This window comes from Phyllostomus discolor, chromosome 1, assembly GCF_004126475.2.
Source record: "Phyllostomus discolor isolate MPI-MPIP mPhyDis1 chromosome 1, mPhyDis1.pri.v3, whole genome shotgun sequence".
In the NCBI taxonomy this organism is placed as follows: Eukaryota; Metazoa; Chordata; class Mammalia; order Chiroptera; family Phyllostomidae; genus Phyllostomus; species Phyllostomus discolor.
This window is the reverse complement of record NC_040903.2, coordinates 148815898-148841948: the sequence shown is the minus strand read 5'-3', so window position 1 is coordinate 148841948 and position 26051 is coordinate 148815898. Positions and strand designations below refer to the sequence as shown.

The 26051-nt window shown below is 39.6% G+C and overlaps 1 protein-coding gene across 1 annotated transcript in view; it reads right to left on the bottom strand.

Annotated features, from left to right (window-relative positions):
• Positions 1-26051, bottom strand: part of FMN1 (formin 1) — a 236738-nt gene that overhangs the window by 81418 nt on the left and 129269 nt on the right. The window contains exon 13 of the mRNA XM_036017210.1: positions 16672-16764. Within this exon, the coding sequence (XP_035873103.1) occupies positions 16672-16764 (93 nt within the window). The remainder of the gene's footprint in view (positions 1-16671; positions 16765-26051) is intronic.

Sequence of the window (26051 nt, the reverse complement as noted above, 5' to 3'; positions counted from 1 at the left end):
TACTTGGTGTGGGGGAAGGCCTATATTGGTAAGTCAACCAAATACATTTTGGATTTTGCCCTCTGAGCACGTAGAGCACCATATATTAGAAACTGAATACACCTGTGTTGAACGAACCCAGGAAGGGACCAATTGTCCCAGGGAGGGGTACCACAATCCTGGAATCCAAAGCAGAGGGAGTGAGTGACAGCTTGAGGTTGTCAGCAAAATCTAGCAGCCCCAGCTTCATGCGTCCTGCACTCAATACCTCAGCTCTCTGCTTGTCACTGCCATGTCCCAGCCCTTGGCAAGTGTCTGTGCAGCTCAGACTTGACTATAGGAGCAGCTGTGGTAGTGGGAGGGCAGAGGAAAGCTGGGAGAAGAAGAGACCTTATCTTTTTTGGAGAGGGCTGAGCACCAGGTCACCTTGAGGATTATCATATTCTGAAGAGGAACCATGCTACTATTTGAATAGCTAGCTGGTGGCAACTCCACTTTCTCCAGATCACTAGTAGGAGACTGGGAGCATTTAGATCAACACTTTAAAAATACCACTAAGGGGTCAATGGCATGGCTTGCAGCTGCTAATCTCTGGTAGGCAGTCGTGTGCAAATGATTAAAACCATTTTGCTTCAAAAGTATAGCAGCTATTAGAAATGTAGTTTAGATCATGTGGGATTCCACGTGCTGTAAAATTATAGGGATCTTGGAGGCTTGGTTATTTCATTAAGTAGGATGACAGAGATGCGCCTTTAACTCCTTGGGGGTTAAAGATGCTGCTTGGGGAAGAAGCAGAAGTTGGGGCCATAGAGCAATCCTCAGGGTGACCCAGACAGCCACCCAACAGGAAGGCGGAATGTACGAGAATGGTACAAACACACAAGAAAGTTGTGCCAATGGTCTGCATGGCCCAGTCACACAGAGCAGTGAATGGACTGTAATTTTGGGTAACTGGAGTGCTGGAGACAGAATGTACACAACTGGTGAAGTCTGGAACAGTGTGAGAAATAGTTGTTTAAAGGAGAAAAGATGACTCTTCACTCCATCCTCCCCAGTCTTTGGAAGACACACATGGGCAGGAGTGTCTCACAGTACAAAAGGTTTGTATTACACAGACACCGCTGCTCAAGGAGGAACTTACACAGAGGAACAAAATTCAAAAACAAACAAACCACCACCATTTATCACAGTTTAGCCTCCCAGTGGTTTTCTTTATCCCTTTTGGCCATTACTTTAGATATATTGATATTTGCTTGGAAGTTTTTTTCCTGTTCCTCACAGCTCATTGATCTTCCTTGAGTTTGGATAATCACAGTTTGTGGGAAAAAATCTAGGCTACTTTTCTAGCTTGTTCCTCTTTAGATTCTTCTCGGATGTTGTCCATTTACTATTTTGAGAAAAAAATTACATATAGACACATATGTATGATATTCTAATCTCGGAGTAAATGTAGTGTGTCCCTGCAGAGAAGGTACATAAATCCACGGGAACATTGTCATTATTTTAAATTAAGACAGGTGGTGTTTCAAATCAATCTACCTGGAACATGTAATCAAAACTCATGAACTTGTAATATAAGTTCCAGATTCTGATTTCTTATCTATATTTTCAGGAATAGAAAACTGGTAGATAAACTAAGCACTCAAAAAAATATTATTTTCAATGTAATTCAGAAGTAGCTGTTAAGCCTATATATTCCACCAACCCTTTCCTTGGCCCCATCCCAACCAGAAAGCATTTTCAAGTGTATCTATGCAAAGTGCAATTGATGAGGTCTATCTGCTCTGTTATTCAGTAGCTTACAGTTAAGACTTTCAGCTACAACAACCCTGACAAGCATAGAAAGAGCTCCTATAAGCACACACACACACAAAATCCTGATCCTACATGACCACACCTGCCTGCTGTAGCTAAGAAGAGTCTTCATAAATCCATTTTGAAAACATTCCTTACCCTGTTGGAAAAAGAAACCCTCAACTCTATGGATTCATATTCAATTAAAATTTATAAGCAAATGCTTCTCTGAGCACAAAGCACTGCTTGGTCCTCAGCTCTGTCACAGCAAGCATTATTACCCTGGCCACTGACAAGCCAGATGGCAAGTCATAACCCACTGAAAAGGCACGCAGAGCTTCTCACCGGCTTTAGAGAGAACAATTTCATTGAAAGCCAGAGTACAGAATGGAAATGCCCTAGTTTCTAATTTTGTCAATTTTCTGATAATTTATTCCTTTGACAGTTGTAAAAATAGTTAAACCCAGAATTTACATAGATTATTTTTGTCGACAATAAGAGTGTTTATTGTAGCTTAAACTTCCTCTTCACTCTCATGCTCATGCTGGGAATGTTAACTTCTGTGACTTTTTTTTTTAACACGCTGAACCATATTTAAAATAAGATTATAAGGTTAAAGGCCACTTGTCCCTGGGAACTTCTTCATGTCAAGTGTGTGAGTGTTGAGATCTGGGTGGGGACTGATCCGTTGCAGGTCCAACTCCAAGGAGAGTATCTCAGAAGCAGTGGAATAGAAACTTCAGCAAATAGGACTTTATGTTGAGTCCTAGGAAAAATATTCTGGCTGATGCTGATAGCTGTCATCTTCTAAAACAGGTGTGTAACATGAAGCATTTGGTAAGGGAGGTTTGCAAGGCTACTGTTTTTGAGGGTGTTTATTCTTTCTGTGTAGTAACACAGACAAATAAGGACTTTTCTTTAGAGAGAGATTGAGGAGAATGATGAAGACTCATTCCCTGGAAACACTACCTGTCCTGAAGAAGTTATAAGGACCAGAGCAAAACACACTTGCTATTTATCTGATCCCTAAAGACAACATGGATCCCTTTACCTGGGGCAAGTACCAGTGGTCAGATTTGCCAATCTTGACAAACTAAGTCAAGTGAGTCAGAACCTATGAGTTAAGAGTCTAGGCATCCAGGGACATGAAACTGAGGGACAATCAATTACACACTTTGATAGCTTGATTCCAGATGGCCACTGTCACATCCTTTCCTTCCCTTACATATATGTACAGCTCTCCATTGAGAGGTGGAGTCTTGCCCCATTCTCTTGAAACTTGGCTGGCTTGTGACTTCTTTGACCAAAAGTGACGCCAAGTTTTATCTCTAGACTTTAAGAGGATTAGCAGTTTCTGTTTCTTTTGGGGGAGGGGGTGGGCGGGGAGGGGGACAAGACATTTGTCCTGGAAAGAGCCAGCCACCACTAAGAAGTCTAACTACCCCAAGGCCACTATGTTGCAGGGAAGGCCAAGCCATGTGGAGAGACTACCCCGATTAGGAGACATCCAGCCAGTCCCTGCCTGTGCCATCCATCCCAGCCCACGATCCATATATGTCTGAAGAAATTTTCAGACGATTCCAATCCAACCACCTTCTGATTCCAACCTCATGGTAAACCCAAAGCGAGAACCACCCAACTGAGTTAAGTCAACCCACAGAATCATAAGAGATAGTAATAAATTGTTTCAAGCTACTGAGTTGGTTATGCAGCAACATATAACCAGAATACACCCTAGGGATTCTGGATGCCAACAAGCTATAATCTCTTCTGGCAGATAAAAATTCTAGAGACAAATACTGTATGCATTTTGCTCATTGTATCACTAGCAAGTAGCACAATCTCCAGAACATAGTAAGACTGCAATTAATATTTAATAAACAGTGTGAACAGCTAGATCTGTGCTAGTATAGCAAAAGAAGGACCCATGGTCAACAAAGCATCTTAGATGAAAGTAAACTGACTTTGCTTAAGAAATGTAAGTGACACCAAAGCATAAGGGAACATAAGGGAGGGTAACGGGAAGACAGAGAATATATATGCCTTTGACTATGTTAGCTATTGTGCTAGATGGCTGACATAATGCTCGCTGATTTGGGTATCAAAACAACCTTATGGTCCTGGTGTTATTATCTCCATCTTTGAGGTGAGAGAACTCAGCCTTGTTTGAATGAAGTAAACTTCCCAAGGTTGCATAGTTAGGAGCGGGGTTTGAATTCAGGTTTGTGTAATTCTGAAGCTAGCCTTCTTTTCACTAGTCTCCCAGGAGACTACAACAGAAACACAAAGAAAACAATTTGAAAGAGATATAAAACCCATCCCTTGAATCTTACCCAGGACTATGGCACTCCATCAATTGTGGTCAACATGTTGGAACCCATTTCACCACATGAAGCTCAGATCAATTACAATTAATGCCACAGCCATGACTACAAACTGGGAACCAATGCCAGAGGAAGCTTAAATTTAAGAAAGCAGATGATCACGCACATAATATTTTGTTAGCAATTAGGCTGACAAAATATAATCATAAAACTGAAGGGAAGTTACTAAGGGAAGAACAGTGCTCTCCTGGGAAGAATGATTTTGAGTAAAATTTTTTAGTGGATTTCTGTATTACCAAAATGAATATATTACACTCCCTTAGAATTATTATAATTTCTCACTTCACATTTCATTTCTTTCAGCAAGAAACTGGGATGGTGCGATGAGCTCAGTAGGCAGATGGTTTGTTCATTTCAGTGAATAATTTGAATGTCAACAAGTCAGTAGATGCTAGGGGTGGAAGGGAAGTGGTAAGTAACAAAGGTTCTTGCGTCAGACTCTAAGGTGGAGTGAGGATGTGCTATCGAGGACCAGCACTTTAAGATGCTAAATAATTAGATTTTGCTAAACTTATAAAAGGGTATGAACTGGCATTGCATGTTTCCTATAATGAAAAAATAACATTCACTGTTGATTCCTGTTGAAAACAGTTATGATCTGCTCAAAAATACATTTTTAAATTTTCAGAAGAAAAATGGTAGCATTCAATCAAAACTCAAATATAAAACACCAGTAGAGAAATATGGATAAATTTCTTTTCAATTTAAAAGGTTAATGTAAGGATTAAAGAGTTGGCCACATTCTCTAGGTTCAGCTTGCAACCTTTCAGTCTCATCATTCTCCCATCTTCTAGAAAGCAGAGTTTAAATGTTCTGGTTAATAACAGTTATGAAGGATAGTTAGCGTCGTTTATGCTAGTGGTGTTTCCTGTCATTTCTAATCACTTTAGAGCCCATGAGAAAAGGCACTCTAACTCTGTGGGTCCCAAGGATCGTGTGTTTGCAGTTCAACTCAGTGGCCACTAGGTGGTAATATTGTTGATTTGGGTAGCCTTGACGTGATATCTATAAGTTGTGCCTTCTTTAATGGAAATGTGTAAACACTTTCTATCATTGACATATAACTATAGAAATTAAAATCACACTTCAGAATAAAATAGTCTAATGGTAGAATATAATCCTGTAGAAAAGGTACCTTTTAACTTATGCTAATTCTTCCTGCCCGATTTTTATTCTAATTACATACATGGTGATATCTACAAATTATAACAAAAGGAAGCTTCAGGTCCTACTGAAATCCAGTTTATATTAATTGCTTTTGGCTTTCTTTTAAAGAGATGAACATGATTTTCCTCGAGTACCTAAGATCTTTCACTGTAATTGTTTATTATTTGCCATTTGAATTTGGAACTATAGCTGCTCATGGGAAGGTAACACTTTTGTGATTGACTTCCTGAGCTCCACCCCCTGAACTACCTGACAGGAATGCAATAAATTGAGAATATAACTGTGGCAGCAGCTGCTGACATATAGTCCCAGGTTCTGCACTAAATGCTCCACCTACATTATCTCATTCAGCCCTGGGCTCCTACTGGGGCTGCCACAATGCTTCTAAAGCAGAATGAACTCAGCAGAAGAAACAGACCTGTATTATTTTAAAGAATAAAGAGATCTTTCCAGAGTTGTACATTATCTGCAAAACCACATATTATATAATATGTATTCTGCAAAACAACTCCCAGAAGGCAGTATAAGTGCTAAGTTCTTCCAGCATGAAGAAGACAATAACTGAGTGATTCAAAGAGAAGTCATGTGATACCAACTGCAATCAATCACTCATTAAAATCTCAATATAGTTGTAAAGAGTCCAAAGAGGAAATGGTGGTGGAGCCAACAATTATATGAGGCAATTCATCATAAAAACAACTATTATGCAAGGATTTGGAGCTCAAAACTCATTCCATAAAATACTTAACTACTTATCACCACTGTTATTTTCAGAGTACAAATGAAATTTCTCCATTGTTACTGTTGGGGAAGGTATTGTGGGATCTCTATCAAGACTCTAGGAATGGGAGGTCCTGGGGGTAAGCTATGGCAGGTAAGTCTGCTATTATCACATTTGTCTTGTTTAGATGGTGGGAGCAAATACTTATTCTAGTTACCCACAAGATCCTTGGGACACAGAGAAAAAGAGGTGACTTTCCAAGTTACCAGAATGGCATAATACCAACAGTGAAATTGAGAGCACACTGACCTTGAATAAGTTACTGACATCCTTAGACTCAGTTTTCCTAACCTGGAGAGGTAGGAATAACAAAACCAGCTTCACAGGATTGCTGCAAAGGTGGAGTGAAGCGCTGTGCTTCAACTATTGAAGGCGGAGGCATCCTCCCAACCCCCTGTCTGAACTGAAAACTTGAGGGAAATTTTCAACCCATGGGTGTTTCTCACAGAGGGTGATGATGAGATAATAGTTATATTCTAAAAATAACACATTGTGCTTATTAATGCTTTATATAGTTTATGCAATGGTTTTACATGTATATTGTCTCACTTAATCTTCATAATGGCACTATACAGTAGATGTTACTATTCCCATTTTATAGATAAGAAAAAAAAAAGGCTGAGAGAAATTTCAAAATGTGCCCAAAGTCACACAGAGTAGTTAAAGTGGTGAAGCTAGGGTTCAAACCAACGTCTCCTAACTTCAAGCACAATGCTTTTTTTTTTTTTTGCTACATTCAGAAGTTAAAAAGCAAAGACAAAAACAAAAAGCCTATTTAACCTAAAAGTATACATGCAGTCATAACAGGAAGATTAAATAATGCAATTATGGCTCAGTATCAGGAATAAAACTTCACAAGTCACTAAAATCCGGCTTCTGGGGAACACAACTTAGTCAACTTCTAGTTTTCCCAAATAAGCCAATGAAATATGGAGAGAGAAATTCACAAGTGGATGAGAAAGTCTGTACACAGAAAGAGCCTGCTTCACTAGGCTTCAGCCCATACTGCCCCCTCGGGATGTTTCTGCTCCTCACAAAGGAGTCACTCTAATTGCACCTGCAAGACCTCAGAGGATCTCGGACTCTGCCACGATGAAAGGGAAATAAAGGGACCACATTGACACTGACTGTACCATCATGGCGTGGGCCCTAGTAATACTTTAATACTTCCATGGTTAAAGGCCTTACTCCAAGTTATAAAAATCAATTTAAGATATACTCCCTGTTCTATTAACACATCTCATTCTCATAAGCTTGGAGCTGTGGCTGCACATGTCTCAATACCTGCTGCTCTAGAAAGACCCAGCAAGAGTTAATAACACTTACCCTACACTTCCCTTCAAACCCAAACACCCCAATCTCTATTCTACTTGCATGTAGTTCTGAGACATTGCTTCAAAAGAGGAGACAAAGCCTGTCTTTCAAAAAATTAGAGTTAAGGCTTAAAAGGCCAACACTCAAAGGAGAGATCAGATCCTGACAATGGCCTTGAGATATAAATGACTAATAAGTGGTCCTATCCTGTGGTTAGAGACAGAAGGTGGCCTGTGTCAAGGTATTTTAAGAGGTAGGTTTTCACTCTCTCACCTGTGTGTTCAGGAAAGAGTCCACTGAAACACCTAAGATGTTTGTGTATTGGAGTTAACAGGACCCAAATGAAATGGAGAAGAGGATTAAGACAACAGGCAACAAAAGATGAGGAAAAAGCAAAACACCTTCCATGTTGGAGCAAGGGGCCCTTTTCATGGACATTTCAGTCACAGCCATCACCAGAAAGTGATGGAGCCATAAGCAAAGTGTGTGTGTGTGTGTGTGTGTGTGTGTGCGCGCGCGCACGTGCACGCATGCCCACACATGCTGGGGGGACTCCATCGCCTACAGCAGGGGTGGAGTGGGGTTGAGAAGGAGGACACAAGGAAAGAAAGCAAGGTCCTAGCTCACTGACGTCCTTCGCCATTCTTGAGGGAGGAAAATATAAGAGGCCCTCAAATTTCCTTCTGAGTGATCCAGTCCAGCCCCCAAAGGTGGGAAAGAGTCCACAAATAAGTGCATTTAGTTTCCAGGCCCTTGGAAAATGAACAAGAAGTGCTGGATTCAGTATCCTAAGGGACTCCAGTTTGTACCACAGTGGGGAAGCCAGACAGGGGAAGCAGCCTTGAAAGAAAAATTTTAAGTAGCTTGTTTTAAAAAATTTTTTGTTTATTTTTTGAAGAGGTTCACATTGATTAAAAGATTTACCAAAAGCCTGAATAACACCTCTGCACCTCATCTATCACAGTGATGAGTGTGTTTGAATATTAGGGGCAATATTCTAAATATTTAACAACAGCCTGGGTACCAACTAAACAGGATAGACAATGTGCATGGCTGGTATGGTAAGGACCAGAGGAATATCAGCCCTAGATTATTTGTCTCTAGAGATTTTCATTAAGTAGTATCTATTTTTTCCTTCTTTACTCAGATGGTAATATAATATACCCAGCTTTATGACCCTTGCTTTTTTCTACTTAAAACATATCTTAGAGATGCTTCCCTGTCAATACATAAAGACTTTTCTCATCCTTTTTTTAAAAAAACAGGTGCTTAGTGTTCCACCGGATGGAAGCATCATAATTTGACAATGCCATCATTGATGGTCACTTAGGTTGTCTCCAATCTTTTTCTGTTACAAATGATGTCACAACAAGTAACATGGTACATAAGTCACTTTGCATGAGGGAGCATATCTGAAGGCATACATCTACAGTAGAACTGCCAAATCAAAAGGCATATGCATGTGTAACTGTAATAGATATTGCTAAATTGACCTCCATATGGACTGTAACAATTTACACTTTCACAAGCAATATAAACAGCAAGGTTCACCTGACTGCAATGCCAGCACAGTTTTTTTTTTAATCAAACTTTTGTAATTTTGCCAATATTATAGATGACACATAGAATTTCAATGTAATTTATTTTGTACCTCTATTTTGGGACTTGCATCTTTTAATATGCTTAAAAAGTTTTTCACTGTTCATATTGTTTGCTTTTCTTTCTCTTGGATGCTAGTCTTTTGGAAAATGATGTCCAGGAGGCCTTACAATTATATTAGGAAGATTGAGTTTTTGTGTATGAGTTACAAATCTGGGACTATATATATAACATTTATTTTTTATTATATTAAGAAAGTTATGTTATTAAATGTTTTATTGAGCTTTTAAATGAAGAATGGATGTTAAATTTTGTCAAGTGCCTTTTTTACATGTAAAGAGATGGTAACATCTAAACATGAATTTTCTGGTTAGGGCTATTAATAGTGATGCATTATATTAATAGACTTCCTAATATCACATCTTATTATCCTTAAGTTTTGGAAATAAACTTTGTTTGGTCTGGAATGTACTTCTTTATTTAAAATTTTAAAACTACAGGGAGATTGATTTACAGGTTTTTTTCCAGATATTTATGTCTGTATTGTACATACATAAAAATAATTTAGGCACTTTTATTCTTTTTGCAAAACTTCCAATTGGAGAGAAAAAGAAAAATTCAGTAAATTAAAGATATAAAGGTGGGGGGAGTTGGAGGAGAAGCAAGGCAGGGAGCAGACGGGGGAGAGGAAGAGAGAAGGGAGTAAAGGGAGAGAGACACTAACTTTGGGAGGACAGATAGGTGCTCTTTGCAGAAATTTCTGAAAAAAAAAATAAAACAAATAAAAACAGCTGATTGAGCCCTGGCAGGTATGGTTCAGTGGATTGAGCATGGGCTGTTAACCAAAGGGTCACAGGTTTGATTCCCAGTCAGGGCTCATGCCTGGGTTGCGTGCCAGGTCCCCAGCAGGGTATGCGTGAGAGGCAACCATATATTGATGTTTCTCTCCCTCTCTTTCTCCTTTCCTTCCCCTCTCTAAATATAAATAAATAAAATCTTTTTAAGAAGACAGCTGATTGATTCAAACTAACTCTTTCAGGTAAGAGCCCACTTGATCAACCTGTGATAAAATAGCCTTCTCCACCTTCCAAGGGTCACTGCTCTGTTACTTCAGTGACCATGAAATCACAACAGATCCTTTTAATTCTTGGCTGCTTGATGTGATCTGTAGCCATCCCTGCCGGTATGTTTCTGAGTCGTTGGGAGGCACATGAGGGCCTGGCGTGGTCCACACAGCACGTGCATTCCCTCAGCCATGTCCTGCCTTCCACACTCCTTAAAGAATGCAAGAATTATTTTCTCCCTTAGGTCATGCTGTCTCCAGATCACTGATCTTTCCTGATCTCTGTAATCCAGTGCTTGAATATGCTTACTCAGATGGTTCTCTTTCTACATTCTGAGGGTTGAAGAGATTACCTAATAACCTGCTTTTAATCTACAGTTTAGAGGTTCCATTATGGCCCTTGTCAATCTAATCTGAGCAAGGCACTTATTAAGAATGGATTGTATCATATCTATAATGTCAATGTTTTGATGTCCAAGGACAACTGACCACAGGTATGCGTAATAGACCAAAATATGTGTCTCATCAGATGCTGGCATGATTTACCAGTTCTAAAATAATCCAAACAGGAAAATGACAGAGTACGGGAAACACCCTCCAGAAACTTTACATGACACAGGTTGTTTGTTCACAAATTCAACAAATAATTATTAACACCTATCATGGGCCGGGCTGGTCCTGTATTACGTTGGGATAAGAAAGTGCAGGACAGACAGGCACAGTCCCAGCTGTCATGCAACAATCAGCTATTTAGATCATTCTTTTTGCATCCAGTGTGGGAAATCACAGTATTGTTTTGTTTGTTTTTTTAGTTTTGTAGATTTGTCTATTCACTTTTCACTAGAAAACAGTTACTTGACATTTAGAATATCTCTAATCCTGGCTGGTTAAAGAACCTCACAGGATAGTTTGATTAACTAGGACTAGCATGGCTCACTCAGGTTCATTTTGCCTGGGTTCCATTCATGGATGCCACATAAAATTAATGGTGAATGAGATAAGGCCAAGTGTGGGAGAGTGCTGGTATTAGCACCAGTTTAGGTTTCAGCCCTCCCTGCCAAAGCTATAAATACAAATGACCAATTTAACAGCATGAAAAGACCACCTACAAGATCCATACCTGGGACCTAATCAGTTGCTCTGCGCCTTCTTCCAATTACAGGATCCCTGCCATGTTTATGGGGACTTTTAATGTGGGCATCACATTTTTGAAGGCCATATCATTATGGTCATGTTTGATCTGAGGGTGGGAAAACATGAGCTCAAATGATGCCTGCACAAGGTTGCCCCGAACCGAGCTGTAAACCGGAATCAACAAGAGCCTACTGTGGAAAAGAGAAACCATGTAAGGAAAAAGGCTCAGACTCTGTGGAGATTGTGGAAAGTGGTGCCATTACAATTCCTTTTAATTCTGCATGGGAAATGAAATTATTAAGAACAAGTAGCACAGTTTTGTTAAATAAAACTATTTAAGGGCATTTGGAGTAGTGAAGAATGATAAAAGACATAGGAATAAACATATCATCTGCACTTGTGTGTGGCAACAGGATATGATTTACAAAAGAAAAATGAAATTATCATGATTGTTAGAAGAACTGAATTGTGGTTCATGTAAAATTAGTCTTACCATGAATCAACTGAGTCACAAAGCATGTATGTGACCCCTCAGGCATAAAGAATGCAATTGCTTACGACTTGATGAGTGATAAGACCCCTAGTAGCAAAGTAGCCACTTCCTGCCAAATACCCAAATATTATGGAAGTATACAAATACCTTTTCTCAATTATAGTTATTATATTACACTGGGTGCTCAGATACTCCGATAGCTCGGGAACATCTCATATGCCCTTTCTTTGTGCTCTCTCAGTCACTCCTGCTGCCCCCGCCCCCCCCAGTCTCACCTGGTGCTCTCCCATCTCTCTCTGTGTGTCTCATAGGTGTATACAATCAACGTGTCTAAAATCTGTGTGGGTTTCCATGTAAAATCTGGTCCTCCTTGTTAGTATCCAGCCAGCTATTTAAGTAATTAAAGGAATTATCTTATTCTCCCAAAATGTTTCTACAAGTTTTTGTACTTCCAGTGAGTTATCTAGTCCTGTAACTACTCAAAGCTTTATAAGTGTCCCTTCCTTTCTTATTTTTTTACTGTGATTGCTTTTGCTCAAGTTCTCACCATCATTTGCCTGGAATAATGTTCAGAAGAAGAGCTTGACACACTGGCTTCCAGTCTTGTACTATCCCAAAACTTCCTTCTGTTGCTCTTAGGAATAATGTATTTTTAACAACAGGAAAGCAAAATGAGCCCACACAAAAACAAAATAAACCCGACATGACTATGTCACTCCCATACATGCTATTTTTCAAAGGCTTTCTGTTGCTTGTAAGACAAAGGTCAGATTCTTTAGCAAGTCATATTGTGACTCTCCTCTCCTTTTTGGTCTTACATTCTCCCCATATGCCCTGAAAGCTAGCTACACCATGTCTCTTGCCCTTCCCCAAATGCATCACGTCTTTCATCCTGAGATTCACAGTGTTTTCCTCTGCCTGGAACACCCTTCATAACTTGATGGCTTAGAATTCTCATCCTCAGTTTCTTCATCTGTACAACAGGGCAGTAACAGTGCTTATTTCAGAGGGCTGTCACAAGGACTAGATCTGAAAGAAGGTCTCCCCATAGAGTCTGGCATTCAGCAGCACTCACCAAATGTTATGTATTGTTGTCATTATCTTTGTTTTATCTTTTTTTCCAAACCTGAACAAAACATCTCCTTCAATTAAAGTCTTCCATGACTTATCTAGAAGTGCTAGACATTCCTCCTAATTCTATATGCCTTATTATAGGTACCATATCATATCAGCTTCAGAATGGATGAAATGTTCATAATTTAGCAGCTCTGATATTGGAATACATTGTATAACCTATGATACATCATGGTTTAAATCCCAGCTATTTTTCTTTCTTAGTAGTACTTGTAATAATAATGTTTCTTACCATGAATGGCACATTAGATGAGATACTATACTTAAGCTATAAGATAATTGTCATAAAAATTTGCTTATCCAGGGTGGATAATGTATATTGATCATGGATGAAAAAATTCTACATTTTCTGTGAATCAGTGAAATATCAACATAAGAAGAGGGGGCACTAGTTAGAACTCTACAGTAGCTAAGAGATGTTCCATTTGTATATCCTGCAACTTGGCCAAGCCTCCGGCCTTGAACCACAGAGCAGTACTCTGACGAAGTAGCATGCTGGCATCTCTTTCCATTAAGCACCCCTGTCTGAGAGCCTAACCATGGCCAGACCCAGGACAAAAGTGGGGAGAGGCTAGCTTATGAAATTGTGTTCCAATAACCCAGATTCACACTGAAGAAGGCAGAGCAAAAAAGTGCAGAGGAGAGTGAAGGAATGAGATACAAAAGATCAAGGGCCCATGTCTTCTAGACTAGCACTTTCCAATAGAAATATAATGTGAGCCACATACACAATTTTAAAATTTCTAGTAACCGTGCTTAAAAACTAAAAAAACAGGTAAATTAATATTAAGATTTTATTTATTTAACCCAATATATTTTAAATATTATCATTTTTTCATATAACCAACACAAAAATCAGAAATGAAGTATGTGGGGTTTTTTGGTGTAAGTCTTCAAAATCTGCTATGTACTTTACCCTTACAAAGATATGAAGTTGATTTAACCTCATTTCAGTTGCTCAGCAGCTGCATGTGGCTGGTGTCTGCCATATGACGAGTGGACAGTATAATTCTACAGTGATTTTTGACCAACTCAGTTAAGTAATGAGATAATAGTAATAAACGATTTCAACAGTGGCTCTTTTCATCACATAATACTGGGCATGTTAAGGATTCCTAAAGTATTTATTTATATATTTTAAAATTCTTTATAGAATGATAATTTTCCTTTAGATCCTTTTTATCCTGCGTTTTGGTTGATTTGGTTCAAACTATGATTTGATGCCATTTTTAATGTCCTTCCCATATTCTCTTCCCTGTGTTGGTTAAAGGAGAGCTGACTCCTTTATTCCATCAGATCTTTTCCCAACAAGATAGCACTTGGGAGAGGCACAAGAAGTATATGATTCTTCTCAGTATTCCCAGCATTCTCGCAGTCCCTAACTTATAGTGGGCACAGAATAAACATCTTTGAATACACATTGAAAAGTGAATGAAGCTAGACAATAGTGTTTTCCAACCTGGGCCGCCCACTGGAATCACTTGAGGAGTAAAAATGATGACGCCTGGTTCCACCCCCAGAGATGCTGGTGACAGACCAAGAGTTTGGCCTGTGTGTCAAAATTTTTAAAATTTCTCCAGCTGGTTCTATTGTGCAGCCAGGGTTGAGGACCACTGTTCTAATACTTTCATAGAGCATCTTTCTGGGGCTGTGTCCTTCCCTTCCTGACATGAGGTCCACTTTGCCTCAAGTCAGTTCCTTCCCTCAGAACAGACATGTTTCTTGAGAAACCTAGTAGAGAAGAGACTAACACAGAATCCTAAAATGAATTTGCAAGTTCCTTTTCCAAGGCACCAAAGAAGATATTCAAAGGTTTAAACATTTTTACATTTATCTTTTTCTAACAAAAAGAATAAAATTTACAATTTAAATTTTAAGATGCTACCTGGTTTAAGGAAAAAGGATTAAGGCTGCTACAGCATATAAGCAAATAATTTCCAGATATATACCTTACAGAATTATCCAGATATAGAATAATAGCAATTAAAATAAAAATGGACTCTAAGTACATGTAAGCCTCATTTAAAGTTAATTCTATACATGCCAAAAGCAGAAATTCTTAATTGGGGTTTAGCAAAGAGAATTATTTCATGCTTTTCTTCAGCCCCCTGAGGTTATATTTATATGGCGTAGTCATAAAGCAATGTGTCTACTTTGATAAGTCACATATGAAACCCCACCTTATTTTAGTCACATAACAATAAGTGCTAGTCTTGCTGTTTGTTCTCAGCATGGCGCTATGCCTGACAGCACTACTTCCATCATGTGTGACATGCAGCAGTGTCTGAGGGGGAACCCTGACTTCTATTCTAACACCAGCAAGCTCTCACCGTGGAGGAGGGGCAAGTGATCTCTGCACCAAAGGAGCAGCTGAAATGGAGTTCCTTTGAATCATGGGCTGAGAATTTCCCTACCAATTCCCAAGGTAGTTTGACCATATTGTATGGATTCACCCTGTTTAATGGTCCATTTTTGATGGTGTGTTATCATGTGACCTTATTAATAAGTAGAAATGGCTTATTGACATATCCCCAAATGTTACCACATGCACTTCCTCTGGCTTTCCAGCAAACACAAAATCTCTAACTACACCACACTTACTTTTTCCTTATTGAGACATAATTGGCATATAACATATTAGTTTCAAGTGTATAACATAATGATTCAATATATGTATATATTGTGAAATGATCATCATAATAAGTCTAGTTAACATCCATCCTACACAGTTACAATTTTTTTTCTGCAGATGAGAACTATTAAGATCTGCTCACTTGCCCTGGTTGGTGTGGCTAAATGCATTGAGTGCCAGCCTGTGAACCGAAAGGTCATCGGTTCCATTCCCAGCCAGGGCACATGCCTGGGTTGCGGGCCAGGTCCCCAGTTGGGGGCATGCGAGAGGCAACCGATCGATGTATCTCTTGCACATTGATGTTTCTCTTCCTCTCTTTCTCCCTCCCTTCCCCTCTCTCTAAAAATAAATAAATAAAATCTTCAATAAAAAGATCTACTCTTGTAGCAACTTTCAATATACAATACAGTATTACTAACTATAGCCACAATGCTGTACATTACAGCCCCAGGGTTTTTTTTTCCCCCAAACTGGAAGTTCTACCCCACACTTACTTTTGTTTTACATCTAAGGCTGAATTTGAGAAATTAGAATAGAAAATACCCCCAATGCATTAAACTTCCATGTTCACTAACAGTGATTGACAAAAGTTCTCTCCTCCTTCTAGAATCATGAAGGGAGAAAGATAACTTGGTGAGCTTTCTAAGTAAGTTCTGGGTCTCATGCATATCACTTCCCCCTACTAACCCCAAAGGACCTATGGGTGCCAAGTGATTAGATGTGTGACATTCACCTGGCCCCAGTTTTCCTTTCTGAAAAGTAATGGAAAATGCAACACAAATTTCTAAATTGCTGCACTCACAAAACCAGCAGGACAATCACCACCCTCCTGTCCAGGCTGATGCAGACCTGAGATGCTTGGCTGCATCAGCCTTGCACTACACTGTCGATTAACATGCTCAGGATCCTCTTGGGTTCCACTAAGAGACAAAGAAAAAGTCTTCTCCCCAGAGTTTACAAAAACAGGAGTAATGTTAAAAATTTAAAATATTAAAACGGATTTGAAAGGTGATATAAACGTTACAGGACAACTCCGTCTACATTGAGTATGTAGTTGCCCTAGGAAGATGGACTAATGGAATCATTAAAGCTGCCAGTGGTCAGCCAGGATGCATGGGCCAGGGGGCCTCAGAGAAGGATCGTGGAATGAAGGATGTTGCATAGTATCCTATATGTGCAGCTGATACAGCTTCCTACCTTTCTGGAAGAACTCTTGTAGTTTGTCTTTAAAAGGCTGGAGATACTGCTTTGGTGACTCCTTGCACACCACCACCATCTGTTTCTCACTTGCTGTGAAGAGAAAGAAGTTTGGAGTTAGACTTCCCAAGAACACATATTTGCTGAACTCATGCTCTGAGCTATGTTCTTGGGTATTAACTGTGTAAAATCCTTATCAATCCTGTTTATTCAAATTCAAGGGTGAAAAGCACAAACAAAAACAACATGAACAAACAAAAGTAATTAGCTCATTCTACACCTTTGTTCAGGAATAGGGAGATGCACCTTCAACTTTCCTTTTAGAGATGCTGCAACACCTCTGACTTGGGACAAGTGAAGTACTTTGCTTTTGGCTTCTCAAACAAAGGGGCAAAAACTATTGACGGACGAGTCCTAGGGAATTGAGGGCCCTGGCCCTCTTCAGATCAAGCTCAAAAGTAGAGCTTGAAATCGATTTTGCAGAAATTCATTCCCAGGCATTTAAGTTGCCTTGAACCACCAAAGGGGCTATTCCTCACAGTGACACCCATTCCCAGCATGAGAACTAAGCCCAGGTTAGGGAGGACCACATCTCCCTTCATACTTCCCATTCATCTACCCTTCTCATTGATATTCTGCTGGCACATGTGAAATCATTTGATTTGTGATTTACACCCCTAGAATTCTTAGAAAGGGAATGGTTGTTTTTGGAAATAATATACTCATAAATTCTTGGAATCAAGCATCCCACCATCCCCAAATGAAGTCCTGGGCGAGAGTTATATAATAGTCTGGTTTCAGGGAAAAGGTTTCTTTCATAATGGAGGAAGAAGAATTTTGATCTCTTTCAGAAGAGATGGACACAGAGAGATAAGGGTAGCAAAAGAGAAGAACAATTGGGTTGGACACGGATAGCCTCTGGAGTATCCCCACAACTTCAGTAAAGCCTCTTGAACTCAATGTGGGCTGTGGATAGTAATGGAGGGGCTGAATTTTACACTGAGTTTGGACCTAGTGCAGAACAAAGATACATCACAAGGCGGGAGAGTTGTCCCCTCCCACCTACCCCTCTGATCCCCTTTCCTTCAAATTTTATGGATAGCTTAATTTTTCTACAGAGATAGGACTTTAGCATAAATAGTTCTTAGATCACAGGAGATAGGCCTACTCACAAATACTCATACATTCAAAGTACTTATTGAGTATCTGGACTATGCCACTATGTCAAAAGTTAGGAAAAAATATTTAACCAGACCTGTTGGTCATCTCTCCTCTAAAAATGTTCATCAGAGTCAAATAACAGAGAGACAAGGAAATCAACATATTGTAACATGTTGTCATGGGACACTGGGGTCAGGTGGTGCTCAGGGAAGGAAGGTTCTCCAGAAAAGGTAACGAGTTGAATTGCAAAGGTCAAGGAAGAGCTGGCCAGCCAGTCAAGGAGAATACAAAAAGTAAGATGTAGTTCAGAAAAAGGAAATATAATGACTAAAAATAAAGCATTATGGGAATGCATGGGTCTTTTGGGGTAGGATCAATGCTAATAGTATGACTGGATCTCAGGACATGGACCTTCTTTCTTTCCAAGGTCTATAGCGTCCTATGTCTAGATTTTTAATTCAAAGGAACAAGATTCAAGAAACTAGATTCAAAAGCATTGGAACTACCCTGATTATGGAAGAGAAGTCAGAAAAGGCCACAGAAGTAGGAGGCTTGTATAATTTTTATTTATTTATTTGTTCATTCATTCATTCCTTGCCCAAGGACAGTTTTTTCATTGATTCTTTTAGAGAGAGAGGAAGGGAGAGAGAATTATTGATTGGTTGTCTCCCATACATGCCCAGATCAGGGATCACACATACCCAGACTGGAGATGGAACTTACAACTTAGGTATGTGCCTTGACCAGGAATTGAACCTGCAACCTTTCAGTTACAGGACGATACTCAAACCAACTGAGCCATACTGTCCATGGCAATGTTTGTATAATTTTAAATAAAGTGGTCAGGAAAAGTTTCACTGTGAACATAGTTGACCAGAGACTTGACCAGGGTAAAGAACAGAGCCATGAGAAAGTTTGAGGGTGAAAATCAAAACTTATTTAGAATACGATAAGCTGGAGATATCAATAATACATTCACATTATATATAAAAGTCTGCAGTTTAGGCTGTATGGCTGGGATAGAAATACACATCGGGAAGTCATGGGCATAAAATTGGTACTTAAAGCCACGAAAGCAAATGAATTGGTAGGGAAAGAATGTAGCCAAAGAAGAGAAGGGGTTGCGGACAAACCCTGAGGCATGCAAGCTGTGGAGGCGAGGCCAAAAAAGCATGGGGAATGAGCAAAAAAGCAGAAAAGTGAAGTACAAAATCACATGATCTGAGAGGAAACCAGTATTGCAAGAAAGACAGAACAGTCAGCTCTCTGCAATCCTGTTAAAAGGTCAAGTAGAAGATGGAGAAGTGACCGCTGATTCCAGCAACATGGAAGTCACTGGGCCTTTAAAAATCAACTTCAGGGAGTGAGGGGTGGGGGGAGGAAATCAAATTGCAGCAGGGTTGGGTAGGTGGAGATAGATTATATAGCTATTTGGTTTAAAAAGCTAAGCCCGAGAAAAAAGAGCAATATAAGGAACATCTTTCTACCCAAGAAGATGTTATCTAGGGTTACTCTAATCAAGGGTGGCTATCTCCTTCCCCAGAGGAATTTTGTGTAAAAATAAACCCACTAGGGAGCTTGAGTCTAGGGGAATCCCATGATGCTGATTCACCTCACAGAGGGAGGCCGCCCAAGATAAAGTTCACCTTAATGTCCTATGATCATGAGGGTTCTCCATGCAAAAATTTAAGCAGAAGTGACAGGGCCAAGTGAGCACATGCCAACCTGCTTCAGGACTTTTGGAAAGGCTCGCAAAGCTGGGCCACTGACTGCAGCCTTTGCATGGAACCATCTAAAGCACTATTCAAAGATCCCTCCTATCGAATGTCATTGCTGAGTCAGAATTTCCACTGTGATGATTATGCAGTTATTGATGCAGCCTTAGTCTGTGAAACATTAGCATGAAAAATATTCATTAATCACTTACTCATGACTAGGCCTAAATATAGACAGATTGGGCATGATAGGATTTATAGGGTGCTAAGTGATCTATTTATTTAAAAACATCCCTTTGTTGGTTCTTATGAAAATTGCCACCATTAGAAGCCTTCCCTTGAACAGAAGATGCTAACTCCAGAAGATCTCCTTAGAAGTGCATGTATATTAGTTGAAAAAGAAAACATTATGAAAGAAGAATTTATTAACACTTGAGTATAAATTTCTTTCTCAGACTGATTTGGAAAGGCTAGATTTCAAGCAACAGGCAGGAAAGTTGTGTTACAATGGAAGAAAAAGGAATGTTTGTGAACGTTCTCATCGTGGGCAGACTCTACAGTACAAAGCCTCAGGCAGGCAGCCCCAAACATGGGGTTCCTGAGCATCTGAAAAGAAAGGGCACTCATCTTTGGGAGGAGCACAGCAATTAATTCCTAAAAAGTATTATGAAGGTAACACACATAAAGAAACACAAATAACATTTACAAAAAATAGAAGATCCTGCATGACCAGAATGGTTACCATTTCATACTTTGCTGCCTATTCTTAGTGTCTCGGCCTCTGCATCACACACAGGTCCCTTCTTGATTTCATAAAGGTTGCCTATATATGTTTCTTTTAAACATATACTTTCATTTGACAGAGAAACTTGTGTACCTTCATTCCTTCTATTAAACATATCATGCACTTTCTCATATTATTTCACAAAATTCACAAGTATTGTGTTGCATAGCCATATAAAATGTCATCAAGTGGATATGTCCTAATTCACTTAAAGATTTCCCTGCAGTTGAACAATAAAGTCCTTTCTACTTTATTCTCATAATGAATCATTCAAGCTTTAAGTAACATCGGTGCCCAATAAAAAACTTATTCTAAGTTTAAGATTACTTCTTTCGGATAGATTTCAGAAGTGGAATTGTGGGTAGAATAGGAAAAAGATTTTTAGAGTTCTTGATACAGAGTGGATACAAACTGCATTTGGTATAACATGGAGGTTTTGAAAATAAAGCTGTGCCTCCTCCACCACGTTGCAGAGGTGGTTGGCTGCACAGAAGCTAGAATGTGGCTGCTGCTGTAACACAGGGCCTGCAGTCCTTGTACTGGAAGTGATCACACTGTAGACTGGCAAGCACTAAGACAACCATCCATGCACAGAGGTGATTTACTCAAAGGCGAAGAAAACTGGTGACATACAAAAGTGGTACAAGATACTCTAGGGTGAACCACAGTGTAAGACTAGGTTTGAGGCCTGCCCCTGAAAGTGGCTTTTTGGAAAGGTCCCAGGAGTCATGTTTAATTTGAATGTAAAGTAGGCTCTCAATGCCACGAGAGCTATCTGAGTTTTGGGAGGGTCTGAAGGCAGATTTGAAATTTATGTCAAGTGCTCAGAGTTTAAAAAACACATTTACATATATATATAATTATAAACACATAATTTTAAGATGCTCAGACCTGTGGATCAACAATATTAAGTAATGACTGGACATGTGATTATAACTCAAGCCATTTATGAAGACCACATAGAGACTACACTTTAGGGCAACCAAGTGAGTATTACTTTAAGAAGTATTTTGAGGAAAAATCAGTGGGTGAAAATTAAGAGGTTGCTGACGGATTCAGCAAAGGCAGATTCCAGCCCTCTTGGCTAAGATGCCTCCTTCTCACAGAAATTATATTACAGGTCAAACAATACATCCCACCCATCTCTCAAAGCAGGAAAGTGGTTCACTTATAGGAAGGCTTAAATTAAAAAAGACTTCCTCTGGAGCCAAAATGCTTATTGCACTTTGTACTAAAATTAAGTGATGGATTTTCTCAGCCATGTAAACCTTGAAGCTGACAGGCCTGCCTGTCTGTGATCCCAGGAAATCAGTATGTGGAAAAGGTAACAATGCTGATTTTTGCATTATTTCCTTCCAGCAGTACAACAGCCAGCTACAGAGAGACCAGTGATTAAGATACATAAGCCCATTACCACAGAGCAACCTGTTCCCACACTGCTCCACCAGGACAGCTGCAAGCCTTCCACCGTTTCTCTGACCCCTGTCTGGGCCCACGTTCCCGTTTCAGCCCTCACTGGTTAGTCACATTAACTGTAATTTTCTACTCTGGAAAGTGTTTACATCTAAATAAAACACAAAGAAATAAAAGAGAAAAGATGGACAGGCATAAGGAGGAGAGAGAAGAGAAAAGGATGGAAAGTTATTTTAAAACTCACAACCTAAACTGGTGGATGAATTCTGGTACGTAATCTTGGCTACGGGAATCACTGGCAAAGCATGAAGCTGGCAAAGGCTGCTAATCAGTTTGCCACTGTCTTCAGATTTAATGCAATATTTGGCTCGGACATTTAAAAAAAATCCCCTATTACAGCTAAAATATTTACACAGCCCTATGTGTCTCACTTAATGCCTGTTAAGCAATCGTCTTTTAAAACTCCGCAGACACTTGTAAATCTGTCGAGAGAATTGTGGCTGATAAACAAAGCTTCACATGAAGAGGGCTGCATTGTCAGTTTGCTGGGAGTCAGGACTTCTTAGATGTGTTTGAAAATGAAGTTGAAAATCAGAAATAGTTTGGAGTGGGTAGCAAAGTGGCCGATAGTCTTGCTGGTGGGATGCTGTTAGTGGTATTAATGGGAAACCTCCAGACACTGACCTCAGTTATTTAAAGCCCCACTCTCCTGTAAACCTGTCATTAATCCTGCCTCTCTGCTGAGTTATGGCACAGGGAAAGTTACTGGTCCAGCAGCCCCAGCGGTCTGCATCCCAGGGCCTGCCAGGTTAGAGAGGTGTGTTGGTGAGGTTTGTAACAGGAGGCCATTATATGGTTGCATGCCACGTGACTGTGTGTAAATTTTTTAGGAAGGATCCAAGATTCTTAGAGGAAAGGGGAAATTCTCCTCTGGGAGAAGCCGGGTATAACAGATTCTGAAATGCCTATTAAATTCCATAATGTCTTTAGCTCTGATGTTAATGAGCCCAAGTGATAAAATTTAAAGACAAGGGAGGCCCATCAAAGCTATCTCCTGCCGGTCTGGGGAGCCCCGAGAACTTGCCCCTGTCTTCAAGTGAGTCAGGTACTTGTGACAAGACCTTGAGAAAATTGTTCAATTGCTTAATTATTCCTGTTAGATTAGCTGCATTTTTATTTTTACTCTGTGTCACTGACTTGAACGGGTCATTGAATATGATTCACAATTAATTTTATCACAGCTTTAAAAAAGAAAAATCATATACTTCAGTTTAAAAATTCAGTCCCAGCTTAAACAACTCAATTTTGGGTAGGGCGATAAGGAGAGGGGTATCCTGGATTTAATTTTTTTTATAAAGAAACTAGGTGTTTTTAATTGCAAGATACAGTTCCTTGAACAGGAGGTAGCACGTATTTATTCATTCTCTTTATAATATCACCATCAGAAGGGGTTTTGCAAATGTTTTTGTGAATCTGCCAAACAGCGGTGGGGGGGGGCAAATTCTGCCCACTTCCCACCCATTAGACAGACAGCAGGTTCAATCACTGTGCTTAGGGACAGCTTTCTGTTCCTATGAGAAGACAGATCAGAAGAGAAAGTGGGGATAAGTTTGTCTCCTAAAAAATGAGCATAACACTTGCTCTTAAAATGGGTTTACAAATGACTTAACATTTCAGTGAGTTTATTTAAACTTAGCAGCTAAGTCTGTGTTTTGAATAAATATTTCCTGAGCAAATAAACTGATTGAAAAGGTCAAACAAGGTCCTTGTATTCTGGAGATTTTTAATTTTATTTTATTTTGTGTGGATATCTGGAGATTTGATGATGTTTTTAAAGTCCAACAAAGTAGTCAAAACAACAACAACAAAACACAACAGTTTCAAAGCACAGCCAAATGGGTAGTTTTAGTACCTTAGCCATCCTCGGTTTTCCTTGGGCCTTCCTCTTTCTGTACATTACGCCACCAGGAAAGTTTCTGGCCTGATGGTGCCTGGGTGTCTACACTGAATTGTACTCACTGACTCTTATCTCTGTGCTCAATAAGTTTTTGAAAACTATACCAAGTTCTCAATCTGTATGATTAAAAACAAATGGCTCTTAATGGCCAAGGGTGTCTTGGGCCTCAGCCTGCTTTATGTGTCTCATTTTACTCCTTAGAAGAACCCTCTGAGCTCAGCCCTCCTATTATCCCTATTTTTAGGTGACATGAGTAAAGTCACATAGATACTAAGTGACTGAGTCAGAATCTGATCTCAGGGGTGTCAGACCCACTGGCCTTGTGCTGTCCTGCATCCATACTCTAACCAGGGAAGTGCTAGAAGCAATGTGGAGTACCTATGAAAGTGCTTTGCGAAACATTAGAAAATCACCAAGTATCAACGCTGGGACCCCTTCATTTTAAATGGGAAAACAGAAGGCCAGGGAGGTCAGGTGAAGTTTAGGAGAAGGTCAGGTTATCAATGGCAGAGCAGACCTGAACAAGTGCTGCTGACCCCAGGTAGGTCAGTGGCCTTTCTTCGGGTGCCTAGTAAGTAGAGTCACAGTCCATGAGCTCTATCCATCTAAAAACCATGCTGCTGCCAAGAAACCTGGGGGAAAGATACTAGCAAACACTCTAATCCCCATTGCTGGGCTAAACAGCTCTCCCTGTGACTTTATTCATTTGGTTGTCAGACACAAGAAGAATCCATTTGTGAATTGTGAATCTTCCATAAGATCCATGAAACATAATTTACTTGGGCAAGAAGATATTTTGATATTCACAAAACCACCCACATATCTATTGGGGTGAAGAAAATATGTTGAGCTGACACCAAGTCATAGTAACACAGGCTTAGCAATCAAAAGACCCAAGTTCTGTGCCTGGCTGGGTAATCCCAGCCATATTGTTTCCTGTGTTGGAGACCCATCCACTATGTTTTCTCCACTCTGTGTGCCTGCCCTCCCCACCTCAAAGGATGAAGTTCTATCTATAGGGATGTTATCACTATTATAACTATATTAATATCTTTTTCTTTTTTGAATGGGACATAGAGAAGATACTCTTGCCAATGGACTTGCCGAATTAATGCTATTTCCCATTCATTCTACTCGATTCCTACAGTATACAGCAAGTTTGCAGCTGGAAGACTACTGTCCAGTTTGCCTGGGCAGTTCTTCTCACAGTTGAGTAGAATCCTTGTTACCAGCAATGTGTTGTTTCTAAACAATGTAAGTGGAAGTACTTAAAATATTGCTGTTAGTCCTGGGCTGAGCGGCTCAGTTGGTTGGAGCATCATCCAATACACCAAAAAGTCATGGGTTTGTTTCCCAGTCAGGGCACAGTTCTAGGTTGTGGGTTTGGTCCCTGGTCGCGGCACATACAGGAGGTAACTGACTGATGTTTCTCTCCCACACTGATGTTTCCCTTTCTCTCTCCCCCTTCCTCTCTCTCTAAAATTAATAAACATACCCTCAGGTGAGGATTAATATGTATGTATGTATGTATATGTATATATGTTAAGTATAGATTTGAGAGATCAGTGAAGACTGGGGAGGCATGGCAACTCAATGCCATGTGGTACTCATGGTTGGATCCTGGAACAAAAACAGGACATTAATGGAAACACTGGTGAAATCCAAATAATCACTAGTCAGTTTAGTTAACAGAAATGTACCAGTGCCAGTTCCTTAGTTTTTGATGAATCACAACAATGTAAGGTTACCAGGGGAATGGGATAGGAGCTGTATAGAAACTTTCCATACTGCCTTTGCAACTTCTGTAAATCTAAAATTATTCTAAGCTAAAAATAAAAAAGCTCACTTCAAAAAATATGTGAGCAAGACAGATGTAAAGGTTTAGAATAATTATCAATATCTAGGAAGATTCTGTGATGGTATTTGCAAAAGCCTTGACTCCACTTTAAAAATACGAAAGGGTGATCTGCCATGGATGCCGAGCGCCCAGGAAAGACTCACAAAACTCCATTCAAAGATCTGGAATTCAAGAGAAGGCCTCAGCCCTCCATCAAACGACAGACAAATAAGTGATACTCTGTTGAACTTGTTTTAAATTAAAGGTTAAGGAATATCAGTATCATTGTTTATGATTCCTGGTTTGGGCCAACTTTGTTCTATTAACCAAACATATTGGATAAGAATTCTACTCTATAAAGACTATTTTTAGATGGTATCAACATTAGAGCTTTTGATGCACGGTTTATTTCAAGAGCAGATCCTTGAGAGCCATTTTGAAAGGGAATACCTGAATTCCAAACCTCACATAATTTTTCAGTTGACTTTTATACCCTGTAAGTGTCCAGGGCTC